The 26,867-nt window shown below is 39.6% G+C and overlaps 1 protein-coding gene across 1 annotated transcript in view; it reads left to right on the top strand.

Moving 5' to 3' along the window:
• Positions 1-26,867, top strand: part of LOC145392421 (cell adhesion molecule Dscam2-like) — a 331,196-nt gene that overhangs the window by 93,257 nt on the left and 211,072 nt on the right. The window contains exons 5-6 of the mRNA XM_080266830.1: positions 6,999-7,129; positions 19,078-19,253. Of these exons, the coding sequence (XP_080122956.1) occupies positions 6,999-7,129; positions 19,078-19,253 (307 nt within the window). The remainder of the gene's footprint in view (positions 1-6,998; positions 7,130-19,077; positions 19,254-26,867) is intronic.

The following is a 26,867-nucleotide window of genomic DNA, read 5'->3' as shown; positions in this document are numbered from 1 at the left end:
GAATGGAAACTAGCAAATGTAACACCAATTTTTAAAAAAGGAAATAAGTCATACCCAGGAAATTACAGACCAATCAGCTGAACATCAATAGTGTGCAAGTTAATGGAAAAAACCATAAGAGATAAAGTGGTTAATTATCTAAAAGAAAATGATTATTAAAGACTCGCAGAATGGATTCAGACATCGTCGTTCATGCTTAACTAACTTACTGGATTTCTTCCATGATGTTTACAAATCATATGATGACTCAAGAGCAGAAGATATAGTTTACCTCGACTTTCAGAAAGCATTTGACACTGTCCCTCACAAACGTCTCATGAGCAAATTAGAAGCACATAGATTAAAAGGAAACACGCAGAAATAGTTACAAGACTGGCTTTCAGACTGAAAACAGTGAGCTGTGATAAACGGAAAGGAATCCAAATGGCGTAATATGACTAGCGGTGTTCCCCAAGGCTCAGTACTTGGACCGATACAAAATGATCTTAATACTTTAGCAAGCTGGGCAGAAAATGGCAAATGAAATTCAACACGGGAAAGTGTAAAGTACTTCATATTCGAACTAACAACGTCCATGTGAATTACAAAATGAATAATATCCAGTTATCAAGTACAGGGAATGAAAAGGATCTTGGTGTGATAATATCAAATGACCTAAAACCGAGTAAACAGTGCACTGAGGCGGTTAAAACTACAAACAAGCTGGTGGGTTTTATTGGAAGAACTTTCGAGTTTAAAATGGAAAAAGTGTCATACTAACCTTGTACAACTCGTTAGTGCACCCCGATCTTGAGTATTGTGTGCAATTCTGGTCTCCATACTAAAGGAAGGACATAGAAAAATTAGAGAAAATACAGCGAAGTATCACAAAAATGATACCACGACTTAGAAACAAACCATATGAGGAATGCCTTGAAGAACTTAAATTATTTAGCCTAACGAAGTGCAGGTTAAGAGGTGACCTTATTGAAGTTTTCAAAATTATGAAGGGATATGACAACTTAGACATGAATAAGTATTTTGAAATATAACGGTCGAGTCAAACCAGAAGTAATGGCTACAAAATTATGGGAAAACGTTTCCAATCCCATGAAGCAAAATACTTCTTCTTCAACAGTCATTAATATCTGGAACAAATTACTCTCAGATACTCTCAAATACAGTATCTCAGTTAAGACATTCAAAAACATAATAGACAAGTATTTGCACGAGAATCCTCAGCTGACTCTTTCTGTCCGAATAACTTGCTTTTATAACTACGTGTAAGGTCATTCCCCTTTTGTCTACAAGACACCCTGTAAACAATGTACCCGAACATAGCGTTGCATCACGTCATTATAAATTTTTCAATTTATTCAATGCAAATAGAGTAATACAAACACAGATTAGGATCTGCACAGATAGCCCTGAGTTAACGGTCACTACTTTTACTTCTGATCTATGATGGGCTGTGGACCTGTTAGCCAAGTGACCATCATGGGGATTTTTTTTTTTTTTTTTATGTACCAAGGGTCACTGCTTCAAGAGGAAACTTGTGTTCTTGTCCCACATGGAAGAGTTCCTTGTCTCAGTGGAGTGAACGGAGCTAGAGCCTGATTGACTGCTGCCTACCTTAAAAGCGCCAGGCAAGGCTGCCACACCACCCCTAAACTTCCACATTGTTCACTGTGCAGTCTCCTTGTGTCTACAGGACACCCCGTAAATTTAACATACCCATACCTAGCGTCGTGTCACATCATTATACATTTTTCAGTTTACTCAATGCACAGATTAGGATCTGCACAGATAGCCCTGAGTTAACGGTCACTACTTTTGCTTTCGTCCTGTGATAGGCTATGGATAGATGAGGGTCCCTGTTAGCCAAGTGACCACCATTGGGATTTTTTTAGTGTACCAAGGGTCGCTTCTTCAGGAGGAAAATTGTGTACTTCTCCCACATGGGAGAGTTTCTTGTCTCAGTGGAGTGAACGGAGCTAGGGCCTGACTGACTGCTGCCTACCTAAAAAGCGCCAGGCAAGGCTGCTGCACCACCCCTAAACATCCACTCTGTGCACTGTACATCCACACTGTGCACTGTGCAGTCCCCTTTTGTCTATAAGACACCCCATCTTATATATTTTTCAATCTCCCCAATGCAAAGAAAGTAATATAAGCACAGATTAGGATCTGCACAGATAGCCCTGAGTTAACAGTCATTACTTTCGACCTATGATGGGCTGTGGATCACTGAGGGTCCCTGTTAGTCAAATGACCACCATCGGGATTTTTTTTAATGTTCCAGGGGTCACTGCTTCAGGAGAAAACTTGTGTACTTGTCCCACATGGGAGAGTTCCATATCTCAGTTAAGTGAACGGAGCTAGGGCCTGATTGACTGCTGCCTACCTTAAAAGCACCAGGCAAGGCTGCCATACCACCGCTGAACATCCATAATGTGCACTGCGTAGTTTCCACGTTGCGTCCACAGACGCCCCATTAACTCAACGTACCGGTTTATAATGTCATTCCATAAATAGTTTATTTGATTACTTTCTCATTCAGGTTACTCAAACGGGTTGCTTATAGACAAAGTATTATAGAATGTGACTTTTTCTTTCCAGCATTTCCTGTGAAATTTCCATGTCAGCTTTTTCATGCTGCATGGTGGTTTTTCTCACTTTTTCCTGGAGGGTTTGGGGGTGGGGGGACCCTTCTTGCTTTACTATCCTTATCCTTCTGCATGTGGAGTTAGATCTTGTAGTCATAGTTTTCTCTGTAACAAGCAGCCTCGAAAGGACCATAAGGTCTGTTGCTATTTGCTTTCCTATGTACTGTAATCCTCCTCCTCCTCCCCCTCATCATCATCATCATCATCATCATCATCATCATCATCTCTTTCTCCTCCACTTTCTCTTTCTCCAGCTTCTCCTCTCACCTACCACCAATGTAGCAATGGCGATGTCAGAATCTTCAAAACACGTATAATTGTAACCAAAGCAAAGAGAGAGAGAGAGAGAGAGAGAGAGAGAGAGAGAGGGAGGGAGGGAGGGAGTTGGGAGAGAGAAAAAAAACACCAATATAAAACCAAGTCATTCAAAACAAAACACAACATAAACTATTAAGCTTCAAACACTGATAACCATTATTCCAACCCCAGCAGCCACAGCTTGTTAGCTCTGTTCTCATCTACAGTATAATATAAAGTATAAGTATAACGTAGAACCCCCAGTGGCTATGCAGTATCAGAATTATATGAACACGTTCTCAGATTTGGTCATGTACTTTTACCAAATGCTTTGTTATATTCTTTTCACCCCTCCCCCACCAAAAAAAAAAAAAAAAAAAAAATCACCCATGGCTCCCAGTAGCATGCACTTTCAAATTATATAAACATGTATTCTGACTTACACATATTCTTTGCATCTTACTTTGCCATATACTTTACCATATACTTTAGTGTAATGTAAAAATCATACAGATCTTTTTTAAACCTCTTGCGACCATGCAATATCAAACGTATATAAATGTGTATTCTCGTGTCATATTCTGCAATTGATCCTGCATTATCAAAATTGCATCACTAAGTATTCAGATTAGGTCATTAAATTTCATCTGAATAAAATTTTCAGTAAGACAGTGTCTTTCTGCAATATTCTTAGCATCACCTGACATGCATATTCAACTTAGAATATCTATTAGTAAAGGGGCCATTGAAGGCTATACTAACTCCTCCACCTCGAAAAGTATCTTCAAAGCTGAACACACACACACACACACACACACACACACATATATATATATATATATATATATATATATATATATATATATATATATATATATATATATGTGTGTGTGTGTGTGTGTGTGTGTGTGTGTGTGTGTGTGTGTGTGTGTGTGTGTGTGTGTGTGTGTGTGTGTGGGTGTGTGTGTATACACACACACACACATACAGGAGAGAGAGAGAGAGAAAGAGAGAGAGAGAGAGAGAGAAGTACAAACATGCCTCAGCAACCATCATCATGCAATTTCCTCATAACTGGTTGATGCATAAAAACTGCATGTGTGTGTGTGTGTGTGTGTGTGTGTGTGTGTGTGTGTGTGTAGGGAACAGATTTTTGTTGTTCTCTCCGACAAGGAGAGTATGTTTTCACCCCTGTTTGTAACATCCGCCAAAGCTGTGGTTTTGTCGGCGTTGGTTTGTTTGTCTGTTTGCAGGGTTACTCAAAAAGTTATGAACGGTTTTGGTGAAACTTTTGGAGGGGTAAGGAATGGCACAAAGAACATTCCTTTAGATTTTGGTGGTGATCCGAGTCATTATCCAAATCCAGGAAATTTGTGTTTGATTGTCTACACGATACCTCCAAACGTTTTCAATGAATTACAATGAAGTTTTGTGGAACGGTGGACTATGGGTCAAGAAAGATTAGATTAAATTCTTTGGTAGATCCGGAACCGGATCCTGATCCTGCAATGGCATTGGCTTAGGTATGAGCCCTCAGACAGGTTTCTTGTTTGTTTGTTTGTTTGTTTGTTAGCAAGATTACTCAAAAACTGAAAGAGAGATTTGGACCAAATTTGGTGCGTAGATAAGCCAAGTCCCAGGGAACAATCTATTAACTTTTGAGACCGATCCGCATCGTATTAGAGATTCTGGATCCGGAAAACACTTTTTGGGAGACCCTAATCAGTGATGAGAAAAACTAACCTATTATGAAGAGTGGTCTGGAAATTACGTTGCCCTTGTCGGAGAAATGCGCTCCACTGAGTGTCCCTACAGTTGTTGTTGTTGTTGTTGTTGTTTTGTCATATCTTAACCTATACAATTATGATTAGCATTAGAATCTTATGTTGGTAGCACTTCTCTCTCTCTCTCTCTCTCTCTCTCTCTCTCTCTCTCTCTCTCTCTCTCTCTCTCTCTCTCTCTCGAGGAATTGCCAAATCAGTGTCATTAATCAAGAATATCAAAAGACATTGATTTTTTATTCACAAACTACATTTCACGTGATATTCTGTCTTGGAGATTTCAAATCACATTTTCCTTAGTACTTTTTCCTTTACATTGCACCTCAATGATCTCTTGTATGTTACGGATGCAAACTATATAGGCATTAGAAAGATGTAAATTGAATGGCAAGGTGTGATATGCACAATAAACCACTAAGGAAAAGGTCCTACGTAGCCTGATATGCCACCTCGAATACGACCCTAGTTACACTCTTTCCCTTCATTCCAGTCTACTGCCGTTTACCTATGGGCGAAATATGAAAATGGAAAGAATATTGGATAGATATAAGGTGATACGAGAATATACACTGAGGCTTCTTTAAATTACTTCAAGGTGAATAGATTATTTGGTGTTAGATGTAATGAAAATAGAAGATTTGACCCAACCTTGAGGAAGTGAATGCTACGAGTATCATCGATCAGCCTTGCCTCAGTGTCAGCTGAAAAATAAATGATGTTCACTGCAATAAATCCAAGAGTTGCCACGATCATGAAAGGGTTAAGAGGAAAAGTACAAGAGAATATTTAACAGATTGCAGGTGACCATTAATCCTTTCAACCAGATGACTTGCTACCTTCAGACAATTTTTTTATCTTATTAGACGCTTTTCAATCTGGAGAGGTCAGGTGTGACCTTATTAACCTTTGTAATTAAAATAAAGAAATAAATAAAAACATTTTCTCTCTCTCTCTCTCTCTCTCTCTCTCTCTCTCTCTCTCTCTCTCTCTCTCCTGTATATATATCTGTATCTATCTATCTATCTATCTATCTATCTATATATATATATATTCAATCAGATTTTTCTGTTTCCTGATCTCAAACTTTCCATGCACTATTGGTATTTCACGTTGATTTGGACTAGATCCCCACCCTATTGTAGCTAATTTCACGTGAATCAATGGCAGAAAATGATAATACCCTAATGTAGTTCTATTTCCTTTAAATAAAACTGCTTCTCGACTTGCAGCGTATTTTGTTGTTGATTTGTTTTTCCAACTCATTAATCGAGATGGAGAGTTGGCAGTTTTAGGCCAGGTTGTTGCTGAGTAAACCAGGCATATCTAAATGAGCAGACCCATCAACAGCAAGCAAGCAACCGTCCCTATGGGGATGTCTAGTGCAGTGAATAGATGTTCCCCTGAGGCAGATAGCCCTTCACCACAACGAGGCACGGGGAGGAGTGTGGATAATTTGTTCCTGGGTGGACGCCGCATTTGCGTCTCTTTACTCTCTTAACAGGGGCACCGTAGTAGGTTCTACTTCACTCCATTATTAGCCTCATTTGGTTACCACCCAGCGTTGTATATGGTTTCCTGGAATACAGGAATCCATTATGGCGCATTCACACATAAGCCTGAGCAAGTGATAGCAACATGTAAACAACACAATAACGAACAAGCTGCAAACATGCTGGAAACAGCAGCGTGCAGATCAGGCTGGCAACATCATGGTGAAGTCTCAGTTGCCTCGTATGGACACACTCATCCCATCACACTGCTGCCAGTAGGTTTGAAGTTGCACTGAAATATGTTTACATACATCTGTTCAAGTACTGCTGCATACATGTATCCAAACATGTTACCACCTGTGTTGTCAACACATGTTCGACGGCACGTGTGGACGCGCACTTAGGCTTATGACTCAGTGTAAAGCAATCTGAAGTGGAATGAAGAGTAATAGTGACAGGATGGATGGGAGAAATAGAGAAATGGTAGAATAGGCACAGGGAAAGCATGATAAAGATCAAGGAAGTAGGCAGCGCTACAGTGAGTGGATGATTGTCGTCATTACCTACTACCTTCAGGCCAAGTTAGAGTAAAAAAAGTATTGTTTGAATGGAATGATGATGAAAATGATGACGATGCCACATTACAAAGTGTGGTCGACAGTGACAAAAAAAGGTCGGACATGTATGATTATCGCATGATCAGATAGTATCGTCAGAAACAATGGACTCCCTCCCAGCTCTACCAACAGCACCTCACTAACCCTGGTTATGACTCGTGCCCACAGGCAGGAGGTGCTGGCCAATGGTTCTCTGGTGGTGAAGAACGCCGGCCACGAGGACACCGGACGCTACTCCTGTGTGGTGACGGGCAGACACGGACAAACGGCAGCTTCACACACCTTCCTGCACGTCCTCAGTAGGTAGTTTGTGTGTGTGTGTGTGTGTGTGTGTGTGTGTGTGTGTGTGTGTAGGCATTAGTTTTTGTGCAATGCCTCGCGACTACATCCTCAGTTAATGGTGGTGCCTAAATCTGCTGTTCGCAATCATTTCAGTTTTTATTCATGACTGCTAGTTCATTAATTTTCATGCTTCCTCTGAACCGATGAATGTAACATTGCGGTATATAGCATAAGCATAACTACAAAGCCCTCAGACAGCGCATACATCCACCAGTCTTCGAATGAACGTGGAGCGAGAAGGTTGTAGTTGTGCAGTTCCTGCTTTCTTCGGATTTATAAGCCGCTAATTGCAGTCAATCATGGTGTAACTTACATCATCGTTTTTATGAATACGTGAGGAAACGTGAGATGAATACAGAAGTTACAAATTAACTGCATAATATATATATATATATATATATATATATATATATATATATATATATATATATATATATATATATATATATATATATGTGTGTGTGTGTGTGTGTGTGTGTGTGTGTGTGTGTGTGTGTATTAAAGTGTACTGATGGTTGTTCATGGCGGTAAATAATAACGTCCCTGAAGCAAGGCTCGACGCAGTATACATCACTCAGAAGCCGGAAATCTGTGTTGCTGTTTATGTGGTCCAGAAATCTGTCAACCTGTATGGGCATCTCACAAGAAGACTTCGTCAGAGCTTTAATTCTCGCCTTGAGTGATGAAGGTGTTATTAACAAATTAGAATCATCCATATGTAAACAACTCTCCAAGGAAGTGAAGGAGCTCAGACAGGTGGTTCAGGAACGGGACAAGAAAATTGAATTGTTGGAGAAAGAAGATGAAAAATGAAAGATGATATAGATAGACAAGAACAGTTCGCGAGAAGGAATAATGTACGTATTACTGGAGTTCCTGAGACGCCAAATGGGGACTTCATTCATTTAACCATACAGTTGATATATGATAAAGTGTGGTAAGCCGCAACCAGTCAACATCAGTGAGATAGATCAGGTCCATCGTTTGGGGCGTCCACGGACAAACGGTGAACGTAGACCTATATTGGTTCGTTTCCCCACGTACCGAACTCGTCAGACCGTCTATCGTAACGGAGTGTGGCTGAACCCTAAGCGGGGTATGAGAGCGCCTGATGACCCGTGGGGGACTGGGAGACATAGTCAACACAGGGAGACAACGCAGAACCAAACGACAGAGAGAGAGAGGATAATCCACAACCAGATTCTGACAACGGCACTGCCAACAAGAAATACATATTTATAAACGAGGATCTTACAACAGAAAGGCGGAACTGCTGTGGGAAGCAAGAAAGGCAAAGGAAAATAAACTCAGAGACTGTTGGCCAGTTGATGACAATATCTTCGTTAAGGATTTGCAAAACAGAATTCGCTAAGTTAGGAAAGTTAATGAACTTTTAATATGATATTGTGATTTGTAGAGTTCAAAGGCATAATTTAGACCATCATTCGTTGCACTGGAAGTCACTCTTAAATGGCATTATCATTTTCTCTTAATACTGTTACCCGGACACCATGTACAAGTAATCTGAATAGAGACTGAAGGTTCATTGCTAGAATTTATTTATCATGTATAATATCTACCTCTGCAATATTTCATTATCGTTATTATGGTGAATATACACATATGAGTGTATTTATGCATCACTGATTTATCTGAAATGTATAATTGTGCTGCTTGTGCGTGTATGAGAATAAATGTTGCAGCGTATTTTGTGTGCGTGTACTTTGTTTGCAAATGTGTGCGGTAATGGGTTTTAATGCATACAGGTGTAGTTGTGTATGAATGTATAAAAAGTAACCAATGATTCTGTGTGTACGTGTGCATGTCCATAGGCATTTGCGTGTGTATAAGAGTTGCTATGCACACTCACATCAATTCGTCTGCTTCATTGCATTCGTGAGTGTGTGAGCCAATGAATCACTTCTCATGATATGTGATTACCATGTATTCTTATATTTGTTGACCGAGGTATAAGAGAATATTTAACAGATTGCAGGTGATCATTAATCCTTTCAACCAGATGACTTATTTATAGTACTCTTGCTACCTTCAGACAATTTCTTTTCAAACTGGAGAGGGTGGTTGGTGATGGTATGGACAGTGTGGGATGGTTCGGACAGTGCACTCTATGAGAAACGTATGGGACCTAGGCCCGTGTGATCTTGCGTGAAAGCGGGAGAGTTTTACTTCAACCACACGGAACCTCCAAGCTAGAAACCCCTCACTCTTTTATGCAAGTCAGATTATATGTTTTTTTGCATCTCCTATGTAATAATTTGAGTGTATATCGTAAGCTCTACCTTTATGAATATGCCAGGCATAGAACTGTGCATTATCAGGGTGAATCTGTGTTGCATGTAGAACATATTGCTATGAAAAATGAATGTTAAACTCTCTCTCGGGTGATGCTTGAGGATACCCGTCCATTAATTACATAGATTCGGGATGACTCGGACAGTTGAGGAGGGGGATGGTTTGGACAGTCTGAAATATCCACCACCACTGCCAAATCATGACCTTATCAACTGATAACACTACTTTTGATCATTTATATCTGAACACATAGTGAAACACCATTCTTCATAGTTATCAGTGAATATATATTTATAGTTTTGTTTATTTAACCTATTCCTCAAAGTGTAAAAATATGAAAGGGGTATTACTTCTATTTCAGTTTTGCAGGCTGCAATATGCATTAAAATTCTGAAGTTAGTCAGTCTGAAATAAGGCCTAGCAAGTGAAAAGTAAAGTGAATATTCCAGAGAGAGAGAGAGAGATGGCTAATTACGCATAATTTTGAAGAAGAATGTAAGAAGTCAGTTATTAATAAATCTGGTGATTTATAAAATATATATATATATTTTTTACAAATATCAAGTGGTTCATTTAGACTCTGAAGTTTAATTTTGTAGTTTAGGAAAATGAAATGTTTTTGAAGTAATAACTGTTTGTTTTTATCCAATCTAACTCAGTTATTTTAAGAATATGCCGAGTAATATATATGGCCGAACCATCCCACCCTTCTGTCCGAACCATCACCACTGGTAGGGATGGTTGAGACGACTTAGTCACTTGTGCTTCGTTAACAATAGCTTAAAGCTGAAAAGAGCTAAGAATTTCATATTACCAGCCGAAAGAGCCAAATGGTGTGGCAACATTTTAACATAAACCAGACTACTCTCCTGCTTAAACCTGAATTTTTATAAATATTATTATTTTTTTTTTAATTGTCCGAACCATCACTGCCCTCCTCTGTACATGACAAGGGGGTGCAAAAGGTTAAGAAAATTTTGTTTCTCTTTCTTTTTATAGAAATTTGGTTAAGCAATGAGCAAAATACGTTCAGAAATAAGCAAGATATATAATTTTGAATAATGCAAACTATAAGGTTTCAAGGCAGGCAAGTACAGATTACCACAAACAATTCTTTGAGTAATGCAAGAACTAATAATCACAACCATCTGAAATTTTGCATGATATTAGTACCATTTCCGAGAGGAAATCTGCCTAAATGTAGACTCCTTTCTCACATATGAAGTCTATATAATTCACAAAAATGTGAGATATTCCACTGAAAACATGGAGAAAAATCCCAGTCTGTTGATGTCCTTCCAGTCAGCTGGGCCATTGTAAGTATGCTTTTCCTTTTTGAAGAATAAAAGAAAACGTTTTAATTTTGCGGAATAAGAGGTAAATTTTGGTGGATAACTAATATATATATATATATATATATATATATATATATATATATATATAGATATATATATATAGATATATAAAGTATACATAAATATATATATATATCTATATCTATATCTATCTATCTATCTATCTATCTATATATATATATATATATATATATATATCTCTATATATATATATATATATATCTATATATATATATATATATATATATATATATATATCTATATCTATATCTATATATATATATATATATATATATATATATATATATATATATATATATATATATATCTATCTATATATATATATATTTATATTGCCTATATCTATCTATCTATCTATCTATATATATATATATATATATATATATATATATATATATATATATATATATATATATATATATATATATATATATATATGGTAGATTACTAGTGCAGAAGGGAGAAAAAGTGAGCAGATGGAGAGAACACTTTAAGGAATTGTTGAACATACAGGATGGAAGTAATGTGAGTAAAAGTGGCTGGGGAACTGGCTATGAGAAGGAGGGAGGTGAGAAGACAGGAAGAAATCAGTAGGATAGAAGTTGTGGAAGCAATGGAGAAAGTTAAATTGGGGAGAGCCCCAGGAATTGATGGAGTGTGTGGGGAAATGCTGAAGCATGGAGGAGGGATAGTAGTAGAATGGATGTGGAAGATACGCAGATTGGCCGGGGAGGAAGGTAGAGTCCCGGAGGATTGTGGAAGTCAGGTATATTTATTCCCTTGTACAAAGGAAAAGGGGAAAAAGAAGTGTGTAGTAATCATAAGGGCATTGGTCTTCTTAGTATAATAGGAAAAGTGTATGGTAGGATACTTATTGACAGAGTTAGAGAAAGAACAGAGGAATTAGTTGGAGAAGAACAGGGAGGATTTAGGAAGGGAAGAGGTTGTTTAGATCAGATATTCATTCTTAGATCTTTAGTGGAAAAGTTTCTAGAGAAGGGAAAGAAGTTGTATGAGGCTTTCATGGATTTGGAGAAAGCATATGACAGGGTGGATAGACAAGGATTGTGGAAAGTGTTAAGAATATATGGAGTGGATGGGAAGTTGTTGAATACTGTGATGAGTATGTATGATGATGCTAAGGCTGCAGTGCGTGTGGATGGTGAACAAAGTGAATTTTTCTCTTTGAAGGTTGGGTTGAAACAGGGGTGTGTCAAGTCTCCATGATTGTTCAATCTGTGCATGGATGGGGTGATAAAAGAGGTACAAGGTAGGGTAGTGGATATTGGAGTGGCCCTGGTGAGAGAGGATAGTGTTTGGAAACTCCCTGTACTGTTGTTTACAGATGATACTGTGTTGTTGAGTGAAGAGGAAGGGGAGCTGCAAGGCTTGGTGGATGAGTTTGGGAGAGTGTGTAAGAAACGGAATCTAAAGGTGAATGTAGGGAAGAGTAGAGTGATGGTCTTTGAGAGAGATGAAGTCAGTGAATGTACAGCGAGGTTGGATGGTGAGGAATTGGAAAATGTGAGTACGTTTAAGTACTTGGGTAGTGTGATGTGTAAGGATGAAGGTTTGTAGGGTGAAGTGATTGAAAGGGTACAGCAGGGAAGAAAGGTTGCTTGTTCTTTGAAAGCAGTGATAAGATTCAGGGAAGTGAGCATGGAAGTGAAAAAGTTACTACATGACAGTATTGTGATACCAGCTCTAACGTATGGAAGTGAAGCTTGGACGTTGTTGGAAGGACACAAGTCAAGAGTGAGAGCAGTGGAAATGAGTTATTTAAGAGGAGCCTGTGGAGTCACATGGAGAGACTGGTTGACGAATGAGGATATAAAGGAACGTTGTGGTGTGGATGTGGATGTGATAGGAAGCGTTATGAGGAACACACTGAGGTGGTTTGGCCATGTGGAGAGGATGGAGGGTGAGAGACTGACGAAGAGAGTGTATGTGAGTGAGGTGGAGGGGGGAAGAGGGAGGGGGAGGCCGAGGATGAGATGGAGGGATGGAGTGGAGAGGTATATGAGAGAGGGGTGTGTGAGTTGGGAGCAGGGCGGGGTACAGGGCGACGTGGAGGCGATTTCTTTGTGGCCACCCCAAACGGGATTGAGGGGTCTGGCAATATATATATATATATATATATATATGTATCATCATCATCATCAGCCGTTTGAGTATCCACTGCTGGACCGGCCTCTCCCGGCCGAAGTCGGGACGATACCGCCAATGTATCTCTACCAAGTGGCTTAGGCTGTCTAGTAGAGATTGTATGTAGGGTGAGACGTGCTTGTTAGTGTAATTGTCGTGTTGGAGTGGCTTTGGATGTGTGTGTAGTCTGTGAACCAAGTGTAATCGGCCCACGCAAGCCGACTGGGTGCAAGCATACTTTATAGTAAGAGACACTGGTTCAACCACAGCACCCCTGGTGTCCGCCAATGTAATACGTGGCCGGGTGAACACTCCCAAAGTTTATTACCCTGGCGGGGCGCGAACCCTGGTTCACCCGTGTACGAAACGCACACTCTACCACTGTACCACAGAGGCTCCATATATATATATATATATATATATATATATATATATATATATATATATATATATATATATATATATATATATATATATATATATATATATATAGATATATATAGATAGATATATATATATAGATGTAGATATATATATATATATATATATATATATATATATATATATATATATATATATATATATATATATCGATATATCTATCTATCTATCTATATATATATATATATATATATATATATATATATATATATATATATATATATATATCGATATGTCTATCTATATATATATATATATATTATATGGAGGTACATTGGTAAACTGTGCGTTTTTGTACACTGAAGAACGAAGGTTCGCGGCCCGCCAGGGTAATAAACTTTGGGAGCGTTCTTCTGGCCACATACTGCTTTGGCGAACATCAGGGGTGCTGTGGTTGAACTAGTGTCGCATACTATAAAGTATCCTTGCACCCAATCGGCTTGCGCAGGCCGATTACACTTGGTTCACAGACTACATACACATCCAAAGCCACTTCAACACAACAGTTACATTTATAAGCACTTCTCACCCTACAGACAATCTCTATTAGACAGCCTAAGCCACTTGGTAGAGATACATTGGCTGTTTTGTCCCTACATCGGTAGGGATAGGCCGGTCCTGCAGTGGACACTCAAACGACTGATGATGATGATGATTTATATATATATATATATATATATCTCCATCATCCAATCTAGTGTTGGTCCTGACATTTGAGATGAGAGTGACCAACCTGACTCATCCCTGAGTGACATTACGTGAACAGTAAACCCCAACCATCCCTTGGATAGAAACCTACACAGGCTCAATCCGACTGGAACATCTTAATTACCCAGTAAACTATCAAGCGCCATAATTTGGTTATATGGTTGCCACCCAGCGTAGTAAATGGTTTCCTGGTGAACAGGAAACCATTTGGCCTGTCACTCAGTGTGGAGTTACCCATAGGCAGAAGGACGGGGAAAGAATAAAGGAAAGAAAGACAAAGAAAAGAGAGTGTAAAATCACCTGCATGCGAAGGAAGTGGAAAGAATGAAGGATAGAACGATAGAAGAGGAAGGAAGGACGAGAGGAATGGGCAGACATCCAGAGCAGCAGGATGTCAAATGTTGATAGAGGAAGGGCAAGAGAAGATATGGCCTTGTTAGTGAGCCCGGAAATGCAGCGGTGTGTGATTTAATGGAAGGTGTCATTGAGACTGTTATGAATGATAGCGAAATTTGGATGTGAGTTGTAGTTATTTGTGAATGCATATGGGCCTGGTAACTAAAGGGATGCAGAAGACAGGGGGTCTCTCTGATGAGTGTCTGCAGAGTTTTGGAGCAAACATGAATGTGGTACTGATGGAAGATCTGAATGTTTGAGTCGGAAATGAAGCAGCTGAAGGTGTAATTGGTATGCATGGTGTGCCTGGAAGAAATGAAAATGAGGAACGAATCATACGGTACGGATGTATATTAAGCGAGGGATGGTGATTGGATATTCCTTGTTTGAGAAGATCGTTATATGTATGCATGGGTGTGACAGGAGGGTGGAAGGGTTGTTGATAGAGCGTTGATGGACTATATGGTTGTGTCCAGGAATGTAAGAGGAAGACTGCTGGATGTGAGCGTTTTGCGTGGGGAGGGTGGATGTTTGTCTGACCACTACCTGGTGGAGGGAAAGTTGAGAGTACATATGAGGTGGTTGACAGCTAGGAGAGTTAGGCGTGCCAGGGAGGTTTTGAAAGCGAGTGAGTTGGATAAAAGAGAGTAAATGATAGAACATCAGAAGTTGAAAGATGAGTAGAACGCAGTGAAAGATCAGGAAAATGGCAGTGCGGAGAAGGAATGGCAGTTGTTTAAGAGTGCTGTGGTGGGGCATGCGGAAGAAGTGTGTGGTGTGAGACAGTGGGTGGTGGTGTAAGAAAGGGAAGTGAATGGTGGTGCTAGGAAGTAAATATGGCTGTGGCTGAGAAGTGACGTGCGTATGAAATGTGGCTGCAGAGGAAGAATGAGGTGTCATATGCGAGGTATAAGCAGAAGATGAATAGGGCGAGAAGAGCTGTGCGTGATGCTAAAATGGCAGCAGATGAGAGATGGGGTAGGTGGTTAACTGAGAATTTTCAACAGAATAAGAAAATGTTTTGAAGGTGAAAGTGGTGTGAAGGGGAGAATCTGGGAAAGGAGGGTGAGGGAAAGCAGAGGATGGAACGATGTTAATGGAAATGGATGCAGTAAGGAAGAGATGGGCGAAGTATTTTGAAAGACTGTTAAATGTAGAGGAGGAAAGGGAGGCTGAGGTTGTGGAAAATGGAAGGGTGCAAGGAACATATGTGTTGGGAGAGATGAATGATACTTTGATCACAATGGAGGAAGTGCAGGAGGCAGTAAAGGAGATGAAAGCAGGGAAAGCTGTTGGTATGGATGGGTATGCTCTGGAATGCTTGAAAGGTGGTGGAGTGACTATTGCTGAGTGGTTAGTAAGATTGCGGAATGTGTGTTTTGTGTGTAGTATGGTGTCAATTGACTGGGCAAGAGTTTGTGTGGTTCCAGTGTATATAGGTAAGGGTGACATATGAATGTATTAGCTTTATGGATATAAGTCTGTTGAGTGTTGCAGGTTAGGTGTATGGTAGTGTGTTAATTAAGAGAGTTAGAGAGGCTACAGAGGGAGTGATTGGTGGTGAGCAGTGTGGCTTTAGGAGAGGGAGGGGATGCATGGATCAGGGGCTTGCTGTGAGATAGGTGTATGAAAAGCATTTAACTGAAGGTATGGATGTATTTTGGGCGTTCATGAATTTAGAGAATGCGTATGATAGAAATGATAGAAAGGTTTTGTGGACTGTTTTGAGATTGTATGGACTTGATGGTAGATTGTTAAAAGGAGTGAAAAGTTTTTATGTAAATAGTAGCGCGTGTGTGAGAGTGGGAAATAGTGTGAGTGATTGGTTTTCCGTGAGAGTAGGGCTGAGGCAGGGATGTGTCATGTCGCCTTAGTTGTTTAATATTTATGTGGATGTTGTTGTAAGGGAGATGAATACGAGAGTGTTAGGTGGAGGTCTGAGTCTGGTGAATGCTGATGGTAGAGACTGGAATCTGAATCAGCTGTTGTTTGCAGATGATACTGCAATGGTGGCCGATTCGGAGAGACTGAGACAGTTTGTAGAGGAGTTTGGAAGGGTGTGTGAAAGAAGGAAATTGAGAGTAAATAGAATAAGAGTAAAGTGATGAAGTGTACAAGGTTGGTAGATGGTAGGAGGATGAATATAATTTTGAATGGTGAGTTGCTTGAGGAGGTAGAGTGTTTTAAGTATTTAGGGTCGCATGTTGCTGTAGATGGAAGAATAGATGTAGAAGTGAGGATTAGAATGAATGAATTAGGAAAGGCACTGGGAGGAATGAAGAAGTGTTTAGACGTCGCTCACTTTGAATGGATGTAAAGAGAAGGCTGTATGAGGGTGTAGTGGTACCGACTGCGTTATATGGAACTGAAACATGGAATATGAAAGAAGCAGAGAGGAAAAGTTTGAATGTAATGGAGATGAGGTGTCTGAGGAATACGTGTGGAGTGACACACATAGATCGAGTGAGAAATGATGAAGTGTGAAGGAAAACTGGAGTTATGTGGAAAATGGTTGATTGAGTTGAGAAGAGTGTGTTGCGATGGTTTGAGCAAATGGAGAGAAAGGATGAAGAGCGGTTGGTGAAAAAGATAACTAGATCAGATGTTAGAGGTGTAAGGCTGAGAGAAAGATCAAGAATAGGATGGAAGGACAGTGTGAAGAGAGCGTTAGATGCGAGAGAGATGTCTGTTGAGCAAGGAGGAGTGGCTGCGCATGAGAGGAATAATTGGAGAGAAAATGTGAATGAATAAATGGTGACACAACCCTGAGGAAATATTCTCCCGCATTTGGTCTGATCAGCGGATCAGGTCAGGTGTGGGTAAGGGGATGGGTCCATTATGTTGTGGCAGGGGTAAACCAGCCCTGCTGTCAGGCCCTGCTGTGGAGGTCGCTGATTACACTGCACAGTTGACCCTCGTGCAGTGTGGTGCAGTGAGGATCTGTCCCTTCTCCTCTTGGGGCTAAGATGCAAATAAACGTGTGTGTTTGGATATGTAAATTGGGAGTGTATCGTCCTGACTCGGCTACCCCCTTTCTTTGGGGAAGCAGCCTAGGTGTGTGTGTGTGTGTGTATATATATATATATATATATATATATATATATATATATATATATATATATACAGTAAAAGTCCTATTATTCGGCAGCTGATTATTCGGTAGATCCGACATTTCGGCAATTATGAGAAATAGTCCCATTTACGAAAACCTTTGATTGTTCGGCAGATGTCTGGAATTATCTCGGCAATCCAGAAGTGTTATCTGTGATTTGTAGGCCTAATGTTTCATTACACTTCTATATGTTCACAAGTTCCTGTATTTTTCAGATTCAGGTACAGTACTGTACTGATTACAACTTTGCACAGTATCATGCAGTACAGTAACCACCCATCCAATTTGTCAAGGGTTACGTTCCAAGCCCCCCTCGCTAATTCTTGAAATTCGCTCATTCTCGACACCTTCCTGAAAATGACATTTACTGGTGATTGCGTAGCCCATGAATAACTGATACTGTAATGCATTACCCATAAATAAATTTTGCTTTTTAAATCAGTTTTCCCGTTGTTTTTAGCTGTACGGCTGTGGCAGCTCTTGTATTTTGATTCCTTAGCATAATGGTGGAAAGGACTGTGTTTAACTAATCCTAACCCAACCGAGTATAAGTGTACCTGATAATTTAACCAATCCTAACCTAACCTAAAGTCGGAAAAATACATAAAATAAACTGGAGGAATATGAATTGGTAAGGTCTTTCTGATGAAAGTTAAACGTACATTTAGCGCTCATTCTTTTGCTCGTTTTTGTGTTTATATGTGAGAGAGAGAGAGAGAGAGAGAGAGAGAGAGAGTATTGATGCAAACAGTAATATATTCTATTAACCCCTTAATAACCCTCGACTCTGACCAACCCTTTATAGTACCGATGTAAGTGATGTCAAGTTACTGTGAGACAAAGAAAAAAAAAGAACAATTATAGGGAGGAAACGAAGGTCACTGGTATGTTTACAAGACTCTACGCTAAGATTCCAAGCAGTCAGGCGGTCGCTTTATCTCAGATGTTTTCGCCCATTTAGTAAATGCACCGTAACTTTATCAATTCTTCTGTGATTCATATCGAATCATAGCATGGGTTTAGGGAGCTAAATAACACATTCCTAGGTGCGCCAGACGATTATCTTCACATCTTTAAGAAATATAAATTGGTTTCAGAAGAATGGAAGAAATGTACTCTAAGTACTCATAGTTTACATTTCTTCCATTTTCTTAAAAATGTGAAGATAATCTCTGATTCTTTCTTTTCACTGTATCTCTTTCATGTCTGTCCATCACTTCGTCGTCTCTCTAATCTTGTTTAATTCACTGAACCACCTAAATTCGAACCATGACTTCAGTCGAGACGTACAGGAAGGAAGGAGAATCCAGTTAACCTGCATTCATAAGATTTGTCTTTGTCATTTTCTTATCTTTGTTTCTCCTTCCCATCTGCCCATCTCTTCCTCATCTCTTTTATATTGTTTTATCCTCAGAACCACCCAAAATCGAGCCGTTCTTCCGTCGGGAGCTTCAGGAGGGAGAGAGGACCCAGTTAACTTGCTTCATCAACTCTGGTGATGCCCCGATAACCATCAACTGGCTGAAGGACGGACAGCATCTCAGACACGATCCCAATATTGATATTAAACAACTCAGCGAGTATTCCTCGGTGGGTGTTAAAGAGAGAGAGAGAGAGAGAATTATTTTGTGAATGTTTATAAGTATGTTTAAATATAGTCAAAGTTCGGTAGCTATACTTAGCGTCCATTAACAATGTACATAATGGAATATCTAGCTGAAGTGAACAGTCAGTTGTTCCTTGTAACAGTGAGTTAGATGTAAAGTTGTTCCCATTGTGGCTGTTAATGTGGGTCTGAGTTTTACTGTATTAAAAACAGTACAGACAAGCCAGCAAGCAAGCAAGCAGTCAAAGCAAACAACTCTTAATGAGTATAACATCTGCACCTACCAGCCATCGCAGGGTCAGATAATTCACATTGTCTTGTGATTTTGGCCTTGACAAAGTATTCTCGCAATCAACTTATGTCATATTTTCCTAACCCTTAACCCTTTCAGATGACTGGAAAAAAAAAAAAAATGGCAACTTTTCCCAGTGACCTTGATATTTGTCCTTTCCTTTGGCGATGACTTTTTACTATTCATTCTCAAAATCGAATCTCATAATCCTTTGCATTACCTTAATGCTTTCACAAAATTTAATCTGCATAAAAAAAAAAGAGTAACCTTGATCTTTAACTTATAGGACTAAAAAAAAAACAGAGTTCAACCCTATAGATGAGGGGTCTAGTAACGCAAGTTTCAATGCGCTAAAAAAAAAAAATGAAAAAAAAATTTTCTGACCTTCAATGTACTTTATATCACCAAAAACCGTGAAACACTTTTTTTTTTTTTTTTTAACCCCTAAACCGCGGGGTTGTTTGGGCGCTCCTTGCGTGTCCCACGAGAATATTCACGCTCCAACAGACTATGTAAAAATATTTGCCAAAAATCAGTTATTAGTCCTAGAATATTATAATTAAATACGCATATGGCACATATCTTCAGCTTTCTCCTGGGATGTTTGTTGAGCCTTCGTCGAGTACCGTAGGACTTGTGGAGATTTCTGAAGTTGGGTAACGAAGTCTCCACTTTACACTTCCCGACACCCCGTAATATGATTACCACAGCCTGATATTATCACTAGAAACACTATTCTATGATTTTCAAATAGTTTGGAATCCATACACCAAAAAAAAAAAAAAAAAAAAACTCTGAAAACAATGAAAATTACGAGCGCGTAAGAGCTTCCCACTTGCACTCGTTCCCTGCTGGTATTCTGTCATTTCATATTCATAAACACACTCACACTTTATATTCTTATTACTTTATTACACTTATATATATATATATATATATATATATATATATATATATATATATATATATATACAGTATTAATCCATAAGTTTCCTTCAGTAATAGTAGTTTATTTTCATTCTCGTTCAGTAAACTAGCGTAGAGAGCAAAGCTTTGACTGTCATTACTCCAAGTATCTGTACTCATATTCTTATATTAGTAATTATTTACATTTCTATTTTATTTACACTATGTTATACACTGTCACTTCCAGTAAATAAGGGCTCCTTTCCCTTGGAGCCAGGATGAACTTGGGACACTGAAGCACTCGTAGTTTATCACTATTTCTTCCACTGGCTCATCACACGATTCATCAGAAAGATTGTAGTCACTGTCCATCTTTATCATGGATAAATTAGCCAGTTCACGCTCCACATTTAGTCCTTTACCCCTTCCCACACGAGGTTTAGTAGGGGTAGAGGTCACAGGGCCCTCTAGAAGCGGCGGAAATGGAGGGGTGCGAGTGCTACGTGCTTTCATCTCAAGAAACAACGCTGAACTAAATGACGAGGTGGATATGGGGCCCCCCAAGGGTTGACAACGTCAGCGAGGTGACAGCTGCTTATTTATATGCTGTGAAATTATTGGCAGAAAATTATGTAGTTCCAGGTGAATGTAAATATCACTTAGGCTTCTCCCTTCCTTTCCTGTATATATTTTTATTATGATAAAAGATTATATGGCATATTTCAAGGGGAAATTACCAGGGAAAATTAGCGAACAAGTGCACATGGGGTGTTGCCAGGTGATAATTAGCCAACTCCAGGTGTACGGCACTATCAGTTACCTTACTTTTTTTTGGTATATATTATTTTCAATAACAATAGGGCTTAGGGCTTATTTCAATGGTTGAAATCAGTGGAAAATTCTGGGGAAGATTTGCTTAGTGCAGCCGGCCGGGCAGGCAAGAGGAGAGGGTAATGGGGGGGAGGTAGGGAGGGGAGTCAAGAATGGGGATAAATAGCTAAATTGTCAACAATGGATGGGAGTACAGATGACATTAGCAGTGCTGACTATTGTTGGACACTGGCAGTACTGATAGATGATACAAGCCACCACTTGAAAGCCTGGGAGAATTCAAAATAACACAGTATCGCAAAAGTGACACCCCGCAGTATGATCCATTGCTCCTGAGCACCACAAAAGTGATGCCCCGTGGTTAAGGGGTTAATTAATCTTATTCTATGTACTTGAGCCTTATAACAACAAAATTAATGGTAATACAATGCACTTTGAAAGGGAAACCGGTGACTGCATTACCTTGCCCGGACAGAGTCTGCGAGTTATTTTGGGTCGAGTTTGTTTGTTTGTTGCTACCATTACAGAATAACGGCTAAATGAAACTACATTAAATTTGCAGGATATGTGGGCACTGGTCCCTAAAGAAAGTAATTAAATTTGGGGGTAATCAAATGACTCTGAAAGATCAAAATCAAAGTCACAGATTTTCAGAAGGCTATAACTTGAAAACGGTTGAAGATAGAGATATTTACTATTAGGAACATAGAGAAACTCGTAGTATGGGCTTTCATTTGTCACCAAGATCTTTGACCTTGAATGACCCTGAAAGGTGAAACTCAAGGTCAGGGATATTCAGCGGGCTATAACTAGAAACTGGTTGAAGATAGAGATATTTACTCTTATCAGCATATAGAAAATTCTATATGGTACCCCGACCTTAGACCGTAAGTGACCTTGAAAGGTCAAACACAAGGTAACGCATATTCAGGGGGTATAACTTGAAACTCGTTGAAGATAGAGATATTTACTATTACCAAGATGTAGGAAGTCTCATACAGGCATTCATGCAGCATAACTTTTGACCTTGAGTCATCTTGAAAGGTCAAACTCAATATCCCTTTTACTGTGCATTAATGCTAAATGGGAGAAACAAGTCAGTATTTAATAGCAATAAAATAACTGCTGTCAGGCAAGGTTTGTTGCACTAGCAACACTTGTTATCCATTGTTGCCCCATTGGACCCTAAAAATTTAAGGAAATAGTATCAAACACTACCAAATGTGGTTTCCTTGACCCACCCTCTGCCAGAGCTGTTTATAAATGGCCATGCCCTTTGCCGTGGGCAGTGCCAGAGCCGTTTATAAATGGCCTAGGATTCAAGAAATTGCCAAAAATCGAAATATTGAGAGAGGTTGGAAATATTTACCAGGCATTAAGTTTTTAATGTGATGCATCACGGAAGACCACTATGAGTCACCCAGAATGCACACCATGCATGCACATTGCCCCTGCATCAGGTCAACTTTGACTGCATATAATAATAATTGGCAAACCGAAATATTGAGAGAGACTGGAAATAATTTTTTACCAAGCATTAAGTTTTGAACGTGGTGCATCATGGGAGACCACTATGAGTCACCCAGAGTGCTTACTGTGTGTAAGCATTGCCCCTGCATCAGGTCAACTTTGACACGGTATTAAAAAAAAAAAAAAGGGCTAAAATAGCATATCACAATGTCCTAGAACAGTGCCCACATGCTCCTGGGATTCGTTCGGATCATCAGCATACATTTCAGTATACCATCATCAAACACCTGAGAAAAATACCTGATCCCCTGTGAAGAAAAGAAAGTCTACGGGGTTTACTCCTGTACATCACCAGATAGGTGCAGTCATGATGGGGGCCCAAAATCGACCTTCCTGGCTTCTGAGAGTACCAATTTGGGTGTTTTTATGAGATTTTTATCAAAACCAACCTATCTAGACAAAAAGAAAAAAAAACGAAAATCTGTTGGCACTGTGGGTGTCAGTGTTACAGTACTGGCAGAGAAGGGTTAATGAATTTCATCCATGTGTAACAGTTTTATTTAAAATTCATGCCCTTGGTTCCAGTTTTGCACTGTTTATGTTTACTCTGGATACCACAGAACAATTTTGCTCATCACAGACAAACCTCTCAGTCCTGAAACAAGAAAAGTTATAAAAGTAACAAAATTACAGTATTTATCATTCACCAGGTATTCAGTTCTCATAGTTCAGGACATTCCCCTCCTCCTTGCTCTACTCTACATCCTTGTGGTTGTTGTTCAAAGACCTTGTTGCACATGAAAAAGATTTTCAAGGTAGTCACAGTGTTGGTCAGGGATTTATGATGTCAGGGTGTTCAGGTCATCTAGTTCCACTTGTTTCATTTTCACTGGATGTGGATACTTGGGAGGAAGTTTCCCCTCAGCCAGGTTAAGCTTTGAAAGTGCGAACTTGAAGTTACCCGAAATTTGAAGGTCTGGCACATCCATGGAGTGTACCCCTTTTAATTTAGCGATTTTTTACCAACTTAGAGGGGGCACAAGAGGCTATGTAGCACACTCCCTGTGGTTAAGGGCTGGGGAAAGACAGTGGTACATAAAATAATTGCTTTGGCCACTTTTGTGACTAGTGGCCTAGGATGATCTGTAACCAATCCCCAACGTTCAAATCACATCAGATCAAATCTAATTTAGTTGTCTTGGTCGTACTCAAGCTATTGAGTCAGACTTTGTCTTTGCCCTGTCATTTTAACCTTTGATTGTTCTCATATATGAATCCCTTCATTCTTGCCTGACCCTTAATGTTATCATCAAGTTTGGTTCAAACCAGATAAGAACTGTTTGGACTGACATTGCCCTGTGACCTTGGCCTCTGACCTTTCTCTGTGATCTTGATCTTTGAATGACTGATCTCAAAATTGAATCCAATATTTCCTGTTTCATTCTCAACCCTTCCACTAAGTTTGGTCTGTCAGATAGAAAAGGTTGAAGTTGACTTTCCTCAGTGACTTTCACCTTTGACCTATTGTTATTAATAACAAGTGATTTACTCCACCCTTGATCTTCAATCATTCCAAATAGTTTGGTTAAAACTGAATGAAAACTACTTTATTTTGTTAACAATTATACTCACAGATCATACGTTGATCTTGCCCTGTGCCCTTGACATTTGACTGATTGTTTTCAAGATTGAATTTGTTGTTTTTTGTGCTGTACCCGCAACCTCCAATCGAAATTTGGTCAGAATTTGATAGATACCTTCCTGTCAATTTTTATTGCTCTTCACATCAAATGGCTTATCACTGAGTGATAAATATAATGTTCCTCTAACCAGGAAACCAGTCATAAGGCTGGGTAGTAACCATACACCCAGATAATGAAGTAATGTGAAGCTTGTACAGTGCCCGTGTAATTGGGGTGGAGACACAAATTTAGAAACCATCCAGGAACCAAACTTCCACATTTTTCCCAACTCCTTGCTGTGGCGAAACGTTTACGGCCACAGGGAAAACACTGTTCAGGACGGCTATGTAGGGGTGGTTGCATGTCTGTGGTTGATGGGTCTGCCCACCCAGGTAGACTGGGGTTGATCACACCACCAACAACAACTAGATGAAAGATTGACCAAGCCCTGCACCATTGACCTTTGACCTATTGTTTAAAAAACAAAAGGTTTCTACACCCGGTATGACTGTCCATTCAATCTTCCACTAGGTTTGGTTATAATCAAGTTAAAACTGTTTGAGTTACTACACACACACACACACACACACACACACACACACACACACTCTTGCGGACGCATGGTTAAAAACACAATACCCCTTCTCATTTCGCGAGCATGGGTGTAACAAACTAAAAGCAATGACTGGTAGATACTAATGGTCTTGTCATGTTCATTATTAAGTAATGATTGCAATGCTATGACTCTGCAGATACACCATAGGTATTAATAATATTTGTTAACCTGCCACATCCCGTTGATGTATATATATGTCCACACGTTTTGTCACTGTCAGTCCCGTTGACGTACATAAACGCGAATCAATTGCAAGGTCCCTAATTTGCACAATTTTCAATTTTTGCACGTGATTTTGGGTATGTATACATGGGACACCGTCCTCTACAAGATGCCAGGCAGGGATAATGCCTTACCTCGCATGACCTCCCCCCCCCATACGCCATTGTCTCGGCAAGTCACCTGTTACCAGTGACCTGGCCAGTAAAGACATGTCGTGCCACAGTACGAAATTCAGGGCCACAGTGATTCCCCAATCGATGACAATGTGGAGGACAAAGTTTACCTAGCATTAGAGGAAGAAACAGTCAGAAATGATGATCAGGTAATGTCACCAAAAAAGGTCAGGTATGTTGATGTGTTTGGTGAGTGAAACAATGCTTATATTGCCTATATTACTGTGTGAAAACCAATATACTCTCGTACTACATATAAGTTCGTACCAAATAAATAAATAAATACCGTTTATGAGTGGTGTGGAATAGTTATCCTCCCAAAGAACTCGTTTTCTTTGGAGCCAGCCTGATAGAAAACCCAGTAGGGTAAGGGGTACTGGTACCTGTATCGAGTATTTTAAACCTCAGGTGAGCGATTTCTCTATGAATTTTCGATGTTTTTCACCAAAAGCGGAGGTTTGAGCCAAATTTTTTTTTTCCAAAATTGGTCGGGATTGGGGGGAGTCAGTGGTGGAAAATCTGTCGGGATGGGGCGTGTTAATAAGCCAGTAGCAGATAGTAGTGGTTATTGATTGTAGGTAATTAGGTGGTGACTCTGATGAGGTGGATGTTTTTACGAGGGAGGGTTACAGCCATGTGAGTCTCTCATCAAGTAGTGACCCAAGCATAACGCTTTTCAGTAGCTTATATCTCAGCAAGCACAGGGACGATCACTGGGTGGTTTGCATCATATGATATCACAATTCTCTAAGATTCGTTTTTGACAGGATTCATCACACCCACGCGGTGCACGTGACGTGCGCCAAGTGCAGCATGTCGAAAATCTTCAAAAGAGGGCCTCAAGCAGGACAGTTTGTCGTAAAGGCATGAAAGTTGGATGGCAGATAGCCATTGATATACTCCAGGCATCCTCGGGGTGTAAGGCGACATTTCAATGCATTTGGACCTAAATGCCCTGGCTCGCACCTCTCTGACAAAAGCTTTTTACTGGTGTAGTTATCGAACTGTATTCTCGTCAGTATAAGAGACAGCCAAGCACTTCCTCCTTACCAGCTTATTTCTGCATATTGTGGCTCCTTGATACACTCATAGGTTATGTAGGTATTACAAAAACATCATAAACAATCAAAACTGTACTAAAGAATAATAAATAATAAAATGTTAAGGAACAATTGCTAAGAAACCTCCTAAGTTGATGAGAATAGGAGCTGCTGATGCTATGGTTGTTATGGTATTGATCTGTACTATATCTTCCTCTTTACATCTCTCCGTTTCCTCCCCCGTTTCTTCTTTGAGGCATTTCAAAGAATTTGTAGCATTTTTTACTTAGCGATTTTTTTTTTTCTACATTGCCTTTTTATATCGACTTTAATGTTTTCAGGCAGTTTATATGGATACTATATATA

This window comes from Coenobita brevimanus, chromosome 22 (assembly GCF_032717465.1).
Source record: "Coenobita brevimanus isolate Jiangsu-jjx chromosome 22, ASM3271746v2, whole genome shotgun sequence".
In the NCBI taxonomy this organism is placed as follows: domain Eukaryota; kingdom Metazoa; phylum Arthropoda; class Malacostraca; order Decapoda; family Coenobitidae; genus Coenobita; species Coenobita brevimanus.
This window is presented reverse-complemented; position numbering and strand designations above follow the sequence as displayed.